Consider the following 12264-nt stretch of genomic DNA (forward strand, 5'->3'; position numbering starts at 1 on the left):
ATATGCCCCCAGGGGTTAATTTAAATATATATTTTGATATCACAGCTGGAGAGTCAAATTCAGCAGCATTCATCCGCCATGCATGGATCCTACAGCACATGGGCGGGAAGTGCAACGCCTGGCGGTGGCAACATGATCTTACTGCCCTCAGCGCTTGTAATTTACCTGTATCTCCCCCTTCTCCTGGCCACAAGCACATCCCAGAAGTGAAACACGCTAGCACCACCTCAGCAGCCTAGGAAGAGACTCCACACCCTCTCCTGCAGGCAGTGCCAAGGGCAGAGATGTCTGGAACATTGATTTCTGACACCAAGAACCACCCAGGTGGAAAAGTATCACCGGTGGGAGCAGGGAACTGATGCTTTCAACAGCCCCCTCCCCGCCCAGGACATGGCAAACACCACAGGATTACAAACTCAGCCATCTCTGACGGGCCCTTGCTCCCCTCCTCACTGCCTTCGGCTGGGGGGCGAACGTGTCAGCACTGAAGGGTGGCTCCATCTTGACTTCTGGTCATCTTGGGTGACGGGTGCTAGGATCGGCAACCAGCTCCCATCTCGTCTTTCTTCCTATTCCAATCCCTCCTCTCTGCCCCGCTAGCCCCATCTCATCAGCCCCCCAAAGGCTGCAGAACCCAGGGAGCATCCTGACCCCACACACCTCCCCTGGCTGCCCATCCCCTGTAGGAGCCAACTCAAAATCACCACTGGATGGACTCTTATTTTAAACACCCTTCCAGGGGCTCACTCCCACTGCACTCCCAGGATTTGTCTTCTCCTTCTTTTTCCTCCCCTCCCACCTCCCTCCTGTCATCCAGTTCTGTCTCTGGTGGGTACTGGCACCTCTTGGATTTCCTTAACCAAGCACTGCACTTGCATTAAACAGAGAAAAGAGTTTCCAGGGAATAAGAGACCTAAACCACCATCTAACCATCTTAGAGCCAGAGCCCTTGGCTTCTGCAGCACAGGGCTGTTCCCAGTCTCAGCCACCGATGCAGCATAGAACATTACTTGCAACAAAGCATTGGGTATTTTTTTCTCTCCCTCACATGATCTACCCAATAGGAATATAAGAAACTGACAGGGGCCCCTATGCTAGCGCATACATCCCACAACAGTTAACCCTTCTGTTACCAGATTAAAATAAAACATTGTTTTATTTATTGTTTTATTTTAACAGCTGCTGCATCCCACCTCAGAGGTGGCTGCATTTCAGTGGTGGGTAAATAACCCCTGCAAAGTGCTTTGGGACTGAGGATGAAAGTCACCATACCAGAAAGAGGCTGGAGCCAAGACCTTGGAGGCAAACTCCTCCGAACAGCATATCCTAACAGTCCCTTTGCCATTGCAGGCGCAAAAGCCTTCTCCTCTACAGCTCCTGCCACCTGTGTCCCCTCAAGACACTGACTTGTGATTTCTTTTCAAATCTCTCCCCTCCTGGCTAGTTCTCTCCATTCCCTGGCCACAGGAACACAACTGCCATGAAAGATGCTACACCCACAGGACCATTGCACCCTCACCAGGAGCTGCCACATCCTACCTCTCTTTCTCCACCAGGAGCCCTCACGGACGGAGTAGGACAGGTCAACGAACTCAATGTCCACGGCCGAACGCTTGGGCAGGTGCGAGAACCTCTGCGCCTCTGTGATGTGATTCTCCACCTTCTTCAGGTGGGTGGTCAGGAGAGGCGCGTCCTGGGAGCCAGCATTGCACACAGAGTCCTCCAAGGCGATGGAGACGCAGGTCGGGTCGATCCCCTTCTCAGCCATGGCGCCGCTCTGGAGGGGGACACCACACATGTGCACCATGGAGACAGACAGTGACCAGTTCATCGGAGCTTGTTCTACGCGGAGCAGCCAGAAACTCCTGCCCCTGCCCCGAGGCACCCCTGCTGGGAGAAAGCTGGGACTGCCCTGGGGTTATTGCTACAGCACCACCTGCTGGGATGCAGGGGCTGGAGTAGCTGGGAGCTCCCCGGCAGCCAGCTCCCACCCTACTCCTGCTAGAACAGGGCAGCTTGGCTTGGTTTTGACCAGCTGCCACGTGGCCTCTGCCTCCCCAATAAATGTTGCAGCAGCTATTAGCATCCCTGGACCAGCGGGGGATTCCCAAGGGAGCTGGCTGCTCGGTGCTGCTGAGTATTAATCCCTTGGGTGCAGGTGTGCACTGGAAGAGTGAGATTGCCCCATGTGCTTGACATGGATAATAGCCCCTTCATGCCTAACCTGGAGGTGCCAACCCCTTCCAAGGCAGAGAAGAATTCAGTGGCTGATCCCGCTATCCAGGATGCTGCCCCCTCAAGGGGCCTTAGCTAGTCTGGAGGGGAACATCTCCCCTCCACTCCCCTGCCCCCACACCCCAGGGCTGATGTACCTCAGCCAGGTTCTGGAGAGCTGGGGGCAGGCAGCCACTCATCAGCTGAGATGTCAATAATTCATGGAGCTCTGGCCATGGCTGGCTCTGCCAGCCAGGCCTATTTCTTAGGCTGAGGCAGCTTGTTGCCCTGTGGGCCCCCCCATCCCTCCTGCTCCCTCTTTCTTCCTCTTGCACACTGAGTGGGGAGCAGGGAGCAAGATCTGTCCCCCATCCCGCTGCATCCTCACTGGGCAGAGGCAGGGAGAGACCAGAGAGAAAGATGGAGGGATTCATGGGTACCCCCTGTAAATCCAGCTAGGCTACTTACTCAGCGAGCCCCCCAGGCTTCCAATCTGCTCCTGCCATTGGCAAGGAGCTGCTGATGCCCAAGGGGAAAATCCCCTCCTGTCTGGTAAGGGGGCAGGAGGTTGGGATGACAGACAAAGCCATGGCATTGCAATGCATTGCAATTCTTGGGGCAAAAGGCTCCCCCCCCTCCCCCAGCCAATCCGTCCTGTGTTAAACCAGCCCGACCGCATCTGATCATCTGCCTCACTCCAGTAGGTCCCACAGGATCCTGGGTTGCTCTCAGCAGCCGGAGCAGCTCAGGCTGTGGTGACAGGCAGGGCGCTAGGCCAGTGCTGGGGTAGCAGACCTGCAAGGAAGAGCTGGCACAGGAGATGCTCTTCCCTACGAGCCTATCGGCCCCTGCATGGTGCTGGACTGCGGAGGGTGCCCAGGGGAACCTGGCTTTGTTCACGTTTCCCTGGCCCTTTTCAGATGAGCAGCAGGTGCCCTCGCCAAAGTCTAACTGGTGTCACCCCAGCAGTAACGGGGACATGAGCCTCCTTTGCTGCCCACCTGACACTGCAGTGCCGTGTTGCTGTGCGCCGGGCAGTAGGCGGTGGGCTCCACCCCAGAGAGGGCTGCACGGCACCGGGGTTCACGGTGGGGCTCATCCGGGGAAGTGGGGGACGCTGTTAGCACTGCCCGGGCCCCCTACACTGCACCTGGCCTCAGGAGAGCCCCAAATGGGGCAGGCCTGTGGGGGCCCTGCTGCTGGGGGAAGGGGAGCTGAGCCTGCAGGCGAGCAGCCCGGGCCCTTTGCCCCCCCCACGGCTGGGGTATTAATGCCTCCCTGGAGCTGCGGGCCCGGCTGGGGAATTCTGGGCAGAGCATCCTTGGCTGGGCCGCTCCCTGATGCAGGCAGAGCCCTTGCAGGGCTGGCAAAGCGCCAGCCCCCAGCCCCCGCGAAGGGCTCTTGGCTCGCTGGCCCCAGAGCCCCGACATCCCAGGCGCTCGCCCCTCGCTGCGCCAGGCGCCCCGGCGGCCGCAGCCCCCCCCGGAGCTAGAGGGTCCAAGGCAAAGTTTGAGCCAGGCGGAGCCCTCGGGGGTCACCTTGACGCCTCCCGCGGCTCCTCGCAAGCACGACATCCCCCCCCCCCGCGCATCGCTCCGACTTCAGCCCCCCCAAGGGGGCAGATGTGCCAGGAAGAGTCCTCAGCGCCCCCCCATCTCTTTCATACTCTGCCCCCCCTCCAAACTGCAGCAAAATTGATCGGCCCCCCGCTCCCCGCACGCACCCCCTCGTGTCTCCGGGCAGCTCACCCGCCTGCGGGTGGCAGGGGAAGGGGGCTTTGCAAGCTGGCCGCCGTGGTATAAAAGGGGGCAGACCTTTGCAACGCTCACCTTAGCGCGTTACGGGGCTCGGCCCGGCTCCCCGTCCTTGGAGGGGCGACGGATCTACCGCGCCGCGCCGCCGCCCGCTGCCTGGAGTCCCCGAGCCGCCGGCATGTGGCGGCGCGTCTCCGTGTAAACGCCCTCACCTTCGCCTTCGCAGACAAAGAGGCGAGGTCTCCTGCCTGCGGTGGCCGAGGCTCAGGGAGGAAGCGCTCGACGCCGGGCTGAGCGTGCACCCACAGAGAGAGAGACCGGCGCAATGAAGGGGCTGCCAGGTTACTGCAGGCCCCGGGCTCCCATCACACTTGCAGCTTCCCGGTACCCGCTGCAATCAGTCCCCAGCTGGCGCTGGCTTCTCCATTGCCTCGCAGGTGGGGCTGGCTCGGCTGCCGCCTCCCCTCGCTGGAAAATGCCTTTCTCAGCCAAGCCGCCAGCTAGGGACCCCTCTCCTGGAGCTGCCTCCATCCATCCCCTGGGTCCTTTCCAGTAGGGTCCCAGCTTCTGCTGAATGAGGCTGGGCTTTCCAGGCAGGTCTTACTTCCCCAGCCCACACAGCAGCCTCTCTTAAAGAGGCAGTAACCCAAGCGCTGTCTTGTCCAGGACCCTAAAGGTAAGGGCTGGCCAGAGCACCTACTCCTGCAGGCCTGGGCGTGCTGTTCGTCCCTTCTGGCCCACCCCAAACAATCCCCCCTCCGGCTCCGAATGGCACGGCTGGCCCTGCTGCAGTGGCCATGGTCTGTGTTCCTGACAGAACGCAGCAGCATTGCACCGTGGCAGCTAGACAGCAGCGTTTGTACCCAGCCCAGCCAAGAAAGAGGGGCCCAGTTCTCTGGAGGCTGGAGGACATGGAGTGCTGCACCCACAGCTCTTGCATCAACTGAAATGTTCTAAAGGCCGTTCCCTGTGGAGATGCGCCCCGGGGATACCCACATTGCCCACTGGCTGCAGACAGAGGGCAGCTACCAGCTTGGCTGTGATAGGCAGCTAAGATCAGGTAGCCTGACCATCACCCAAAGCCCCCCAGAGTTACTGGGTGTAATTAATGAGGGAAGTGCAACAAAAGGGGAAACATTCAAACAGATTCGGAGGTTGATTCATCACAAACTCCCTGCCCTATATGGATGTGCGCACAGTCACACACCCCTTCGGCAAATGGATCTGTTTCCAGTCAGGAGAGCCCAAAGGGTGGAACAGCAGGGAGCGCTGTCAGGGGATTGTGTGGGAACCCTAAAATAAACTAGGGTGAGCCCTTGGGAAATGAAGTATGTCAGCGGAGCTGTGCAGGGAGAGTAGCAGGGATACTGCAGATTGGTGCAGCAAGGTGTGTGGGGGGGGTGTCCTTGGACTGGAATACCTGGGGTCTGCAGGCCAGGAATACGTATCAGCAGGGCTGTGGGGAAGTGATGGGGGGTAGAGGTCAGGACTGAGGTGCATCAGCCAGGTTGTGGTGGGGTGTCTGGGAGGAGGAATCTCACTCTCTGTTCAGGCCTCCATCAACATGATGTCAGAGCCCTGGCGTTCCTCACCAGAGCTCACGCAGCCCCGGCACCTCTCTGCATGGCTCGTGCCATCGTTACTAGTCACACATATCACCCACAACATTTCTTAAAGCATGGAAGACATATGGAAATGAGCGACATTAATGAGGGTATTAATTAGAAAACCATCTGCTGAGCTGTGGAGAGCTTTCCTGCTGCCACCGCCAGTCACCGGGAGGGTGGGAGACAGCTGGAGACAGTGACTATGCGCTGATGGTTGGACCAAACTCAGACTGGGAATCAGTTAAACTGGGAGTCAGACGCAAGCCATGTGTAATGGCAGGGGGGCCACCTGCTGCCAGGGGCGGTAGTGCGGGGTGGTTAAAGGAGTACAGAGGTCTCCAGGTCGGACATTAGGAAGGCCGGGGAGCTGCGAATACCCCAGGCAGGGGACAGTGAGGGGACTTGTTTATACACAGAACAAGGCTCAGCGTGGTGAATTCTTGGTTCATTTAAGTTATCTTGTGAGTTTACACAAGCACCATAAGGGAGTTAAGTGGCTCATATCCCACTGAAAATCAGTGGGAGCTGGGGGGGTGGGGGGAGAGAAGTTTCCAAAAGCTCCTAAATAACTTGAATGCTGCTGACTTTTACAATGACTTGGGCTCCCAAGTCACTTAGGCCCAGATTCACACAGGTATTTAGGCTCCTAACTTCCACTGAAATAAATGGATGTTAGGAGCCTAAATCCCTTTGAGCTGGGCCATAGACAAATCCTACCATAGGGTGCCTAACTCCCTTAGGTACCTTGCGCTATACCCAGCCTAAGACATTCCTGGGTTAATGTGTTACTGCCATTTAATGTTCCATGTAAGCTCATAAGCCGATTCTGTGCTCTGGCTTGTTTGGGTAATTTTTCTTTCATAGCAGGAGTACAACAATTCTGGGTTTGCCTTTTTCAGAAACCGCTGCCCATCTCGTCCATCACTTGGCTTCACTCCTGCCAGGTCAGTAGCGCTGGAAAGGGGATCCCCTCTCTTGGGCATTCCCATGTGTGAGATGAGCTTGGTGGGTCTCAGTCCAGTCCCTAGGACATAAGTGTCTACAGTTCAGAAACCACAACAATTGGTATGAATTAGCCCCCTTTCTGGCAGCTTCAGGAGGAATGGACTATGGAAACTGAACTTCCCTAGGGCTAACAACACTTCTTTTCAAACTTAGGTTTTCTGGGGGGGCAGGGACTCTCTCTCATTCTGTCTATACAGCCCCTAGCGCAATGGGGTTCTGAGCCTGGCTGGAGCCTTCGGTTGCTACCACAATACAAATAATACCCTTAAGGCAGGACTGAAACGCACAGATGAGTCAGTGGCAGAGCAGCTTGCCTAACTGCCCATGTGGCGTGGACAAGCAGAGGATTCAGTCCTTTTGGCTGTGGCCATTTCACAAGAGGATCCCCACTGCTCTTCTCCTGGGTGGAATGCCCCCAGCACTGAATTCCCACAAATTCTGACACCACCCCACAAAACTCAGCCCACCTTAGATACATTACTTGCTGCGGCTTATGTGAACGGAGCGAGTCAGGAGTCATAATGCTAGCTCTGTTATTAATTTTCATCGCAGTAGGGCCTAGAGGCCCCAGCTGAGATCAGGGGCCTCCTTGTGTTAGGCACTGTACAGACAGGGGGTCTAGACAGCCCCTGCCCTGAAATGCTGACAGTCTGTTCTCTTTGTTGGGGAAGTAGGGCCATGACTCCTAGTTAGGGTCCTGCCTGCTGGCTTGGCTTTAAGAAACAAGCTCTCTAAGCTGGGCTTTGAGCCTAGCTTTGCACTGGCCACTGTGTCTTTGGTACAGCCATATGGGAGGTAGGGGGACATGGCTGTTCATAGAAGTGTGAGGCTATCTCGGTGGCTGTACCCAGAAGGGTATGACAACAGGCACTCTCTCCCCCATCATGGCTGAGGGATAACCTGTCCTGGTGGGTGTTGGGCTGGAGTTATGGGTGACCCATGGACCTATCATAGGAATAGACTGTATCCTAGGTCAGGGACTACATTCACTGGTCTGTTAGCTGTGTACCTAATCTGGCACTTGTCTCCAGCCATGGTTAAGAGCTGGTGCAATAGAGAATGACACAAAACTGCATGCTGCACCCTACCAATGGTTTGGTGCCGTAGGTGTGAATCTGTGCATTCCTTCTGACCCTTGTGTACGTAAGTTTGGCCCTGAAGCAAAAGATCTGTCCACCCTGTTTAGCTTGGCTTATAGCACTTACAATGTTTTATTGAAATGATGATTAAAATTTGCCAAGCCCTGATTAAATCCTACTTGCAGCATTTCACTCAGGATGGGATTTTTGGAAGCATCTAAATGACTCAGGAGCACAAGTCAGGACTAGTGCTCCTAGGTCATTTAGGTGCTTTTGAAAACCTCATCCTCTGTGACCTCCTGCAGCAGGAGGTTCCACAGGTTGAGTATAATCATACAGAAAGATAAGAATACCTAGTGGGAATGGAAGAATGGAATGGTATTTCCTTTCCCTGGCTCTCAGTTTAGTGCTATTCAATTGCAGCACGTGATTCCTTGTACCTATATAATAAAATAATAGTGTTTAAGAATTGTTATTAATTGTACTGCAGTAGCACCTCAGAGTCCGGTCCTGGAGCAGGGACACACTGCACAGATGCAGAACACAGGAGACCTTCCATAGTCTGTACTATCCCCACCAGGGCTCTGAAAACTGGGTCAGAATGCAGAAGCTCCCCTAAGAGGTTTTTAAATCAGTGGTAGTGCTGGAAAATCACCGTGATCTTGCTGTAAACATATTTTAATTATCCTTACAGCACATGTGCCTCCAATTCCCTCTGCCTCTCTCGCTCTCAAAACACACACACACACAGAATTTGCTGGAGAGAATAATCCATTGCCTCTTCCTTTGTGCATTTCCAGGGCTGGGATGGAGATGGGGTTACACTGAGCTCCAGGAAGATTCCCTGGGGGAGCAAGAGGCTGCTTCCTGCTGGAGCCAGCATAATGCGAATGGAGAGGAACCTGTGTGGCTAAAAGCCTTTGCCGCCCACTGGAGCTGTTGAATATTTATTCCTGCTGGAAATGAAAGGAGAGAAGAAATCTAGGCAGCTCAGAGCGAATCTCTGCCCGGATGAGAAGTGCCTGCGACAGGGGGTTGTGTTTATGCTGCCTGCAGTCCATAAGATAGCTCATCTGGTCAGCTGATGAATGTTATACAAAGGGCTTAGGCAAGAGTGGCCTGTCCATCAACCCAACCCACTGCTTAGCTGGCCGTAGCTCACCTTGGGGCAGCAGTGAGGACCCCAGCGCCTGCCAGCTACACCCAGCTTATCGCTGGTCTGTTGGGATGGGGGATTGGCAATAGGTCTAAGCCCTGGATGGATGTTGGGGCACAAACAGCACAACCCCAGCCCTGCCTCCAGCCCCACACTGACTACACGGCTCCTGAGCTGACCTAGTCTCTCCCTCCAGCAATGGGACTAGAGGGGAAGAAGCTCTCTGCTCTGGCTTGGGCCCATAGGCTGCAGGGCTGGCCCTGTATCAGGTTCAGTGGATCCTCAAAGCACGGATTGCATTGGCAGATGGGCATCTCTCCATACCCTGAGCTGAGGGAGAAGGTGCTGGTGCGATTTGGGGGGAGGGATTGGTTCATTTCTCTCCTACTGAGCCCTAGACAGAGATCTGGGGATTCCCTTTCTCTCACCCCTTCCTTCCTGGCAGGATGCCCCTTGCCACAGTCTGACTCTTCCCCCACCCTGGGAGTGCACAGGTTTCATGCTAGGTTACAGATGGATGAGGACCATCAACTCCCACCCCCCGGGGAGCCAGGCCATGACTCTTCACAGGACAGCACACACATCTGGGCTTTGACCAGCCCAGCTTAAACAATTCCCACAGGCAGACAGGGTCATTGTCAAGCCCTCTCTCCCACCCTCCCTCCCTGCCGCTCTAACTCCTACTAGCCACTGAGCCCAAGACCCAGCACTGCCTCATCTCTGGCCTTGGCTCCTTGGGATGCTGTCCAGACACAACGCTGTGTTCTCTGGACCACCTGAGCCCTGGGGGCTGTATTCTCAGAAGGCCTGGGGTTTGCTCAGCCCCAGCACTGCATACTCCCTGCCCCCATGCTGCAGTCACAGACCCCTGCAGTTATGTTTTACCCCCACCTCGGCCTCTCCAATGTAGTCATTTCTGCGGTGACTTGCTGTAAAAATAGAGCCCAAGGACTGAACCCTCCTTTGCCATCCCAGCTGGATCAGTTCCCCCAGCTCAGTTAGCTTCTTTTTCCTCCTGGTGACTAGCTCCCCGTACCCACCATACCCCAGCACAGGTCACTTACCCGAGCCCAGCCACAGAGCAGATCTGTCCCCGCGTCGGCTGCCCTGGGAGCACATACTAAAGTGCCTCGGAAGTAACTAGGTTAAGCAGCTGGAGGACAAGCTCTGTGTGCGTCTGTAGCTTTAAATTCTCTACCTGTCACTTGGGCCTGCTCACAGCCTCCTTCTCTGGCAGGGAGGAGGGGATGCTGCTGCTGCTGCAGTGAGGTTACTTACAGTCAAACTCCAGCCACTGCTGCTCAGCTCCATTGCCTTGGAAAAACCTACCATCCTTCCCAGCCCCCTCCCCTTCCTGCAGAGGATGGGGCTGGGGCAGGGGGCAGCATGGGGAGGAGATACTGGAAATGACTCTCCACGTCACAGCTATTTTCAGAATCACCCTGGTTCCCTCCCGCCCTCGCCCCCCCAATGTTTGCACATGACAAACCAGAATAAGAACAGAGTTGCTGGTTCTTAAGGCCCCCGTGGTGGTGGTGGTGGCTTCTAGGTAGCTGGGGTTGGCCAACCTGCTCCCCTGGGGCGCTGCCGTTGGACTCCTCGGCCGTTCCAACAGAGATAATAAGGAGCTGGTCTGAGCAGCATTGCCCAGGCCTGAACTTCCCCCAGTGCCCCCTGCATGGAGTTCAATAGCTTGCGGCTGAGCTGCTGATTGTTGCTCACAAGATGCCCAGCCTGGGTTCTAGCTCTCTATTGGTCCGTACCTGCCTCAGGCCACGAGTATCTGAGCACCTCACGCTCTGCACCGTATTGATCCCCTCAGCCTGCCTGCCATGAGAGAGGGCAGCACTCTTTGAGATCAATAAACATAAAGGACTCTACAAGAGCTAGTTGTTGCTATCCCCATTTTACAGATGGGAAACTGAGGCAGAAAGGGATTAAGAGTCTTGCCCAAGATCACATAGACTGGAGTAGAGCAGGGAATTGAACCCATATCTCCTAATTCCCAGGCTAGGGTGTTCGCCACTGTCCAGTCTTCCTCCCAGTTAAATAGGGCTACTCAATGTTAACATATTCTAGTAGGGAGCCCCCACCTCACACTCCACAGGACAAGCCACGCTCTAACTATTAGGGATTGGGATGAGACCTTGCAGGCTATCACGTATCTATCTACATGGGGCTTTCTTGCACCTACCTCTAAAGTGACAGCGGCTGGCTTTGTTTGGAGCTGGGATAGGGGGCTAAATGAACCACAGGTCTCCTGCTTTCTGTCTGGAGAAGATGGTCAACAGGGCTGAAAACCCCTGGAACCCACAGGGTCAAATCCAGCAGCATCCATCCTTCACCCTTCCCCACTGGATACACTGAGGTCTGTGCAGTTACTGCAGGCTACGAACTCTCCCCTTTGCAAGGGCGTTAAAGATCCCTGCCCTAGTGGCCCAGCTTCCCCTTTCCCCACACTCTTGGGGAGGGCATTGGCTCCCCCAGAGCTGGCTGCATTTCACAGGGGCTGGGTTTGTAATCAAAGGTGCTGCAAGGAGAATATTTTTGCCCATCTAAGTCCTCTTTTCCCCTGAGGATCTCACACTGCTTTATGCAGATGAGCGAGAAGATCATCTCCGCTGTACAGCTGGGGGATCTCCAGCGCAGACAGGGAGTGACCGGTCCAAGGTCACAGAAGGAACCAGTAGGTTTCTTTTACGCAGGCAGCAGCCCAGGTATAATTGGGGTGCAGCGGGCATGGGGATGAGCAAAATGTGCAGCTTTGTTTAGATGGAAGAATTGGTGCACAGGAGGCCTGGGTGCAAGGGGGTACGCAGGCAAAGTGGGTGGTAGCCTGCCGAGGTGGGGTATATAACAGGCACTTGTGGCTGTGGAGAGTCAGGGGAGGGTCTGTCGCCTTTTGCCTTCATCCCCTTAAAGAGAGACCCATTTCCCTCTTTGCAATGCTGCTGCAGAGAGGGATGTAAAAGGAAACCTGCCTTTATAGCTAAATCCCATGCTGCCCATTGCAATGAATGGGAGCTCAGCCATCAACTTCCATGGGAGAAAGCACTGACCTTTGGAGAGGGGAAACTGGTTTCAGCATAACTCCCTGCTGCTGCCGCCTCGCTGGGATGCAAACCATCCACGCACTCCCTGGGAGCGGCCCCAGCCAGCTGGAGAATAAGGGTGGAACAGTAGCTGGGACAGGCCCTCAAGGTGCTGACCCCAAAGAGGAGCCTGTGGACTCACTGGAGATGGAAAGTGGTAGAGTAGCAGGCTCAGGAAGCTCTGGGTAAAGAACAGCCTCCAGCCTCACCTGTGGAGGAACAGAGGAGGGGAATTGAAATTCCCCTTTAACAAGGGGAGAGCACTGGGGGCTACAGGCACAGCCTTGCACAGTATGTGGGACATGTTCTGGGTGCAAGCCCAATAACCAGCTGGGTTTCTCTCCCGTTGGCACCCTC

General features: G+C 55.5%; 1 protein-coding gene across 2 annotated transcripts in view; it reads right to left on the minus strand.

The window, feature by feature from the left end:
• The window catches only part of ABCG4 (ATP binding cassette subfamily G member 4), a gene marked incomplete at its 5' end in the record, with an annotated part of 29867 nt that extends 25349 nt beyond the window's left edge, over positions 1 to 4518 (minus strand). Inside the window, 2 exons of one of the 2 annotated variants that reach the window (XM_084611798.1) lie at positions 1540 to 1777; positions 4044 to 4518. In XM_084611798.1, coding sequence (XP_084467924.1) covers positions 1540 to 1768 — 229 coding nt within the window. Of the gene's footprint in view, positions 1 to 1539; positions 1832 to 4043 lie in introns of those variants that run through there. The other variant, XM_084611797.1, reaches the window with a different exon arrangement.
• Between the last annotated feature and the right edge of the window lie 7746 nt (positions 4519 to 12264).

The sequence above is a fragment of the Lepidochelys olivacea genome, assembly GCF_965140295.1.
Source record: "Lepidochelys olivacea isolate rLepOli2 genome assembly, chromosome: 22".
Classification (NCBI taxonomy): Eukaryota; Metazoa; Chordata; order Testudines; family Cheloniidae; genus Lepidochelys; species Lepidochelys olivacea.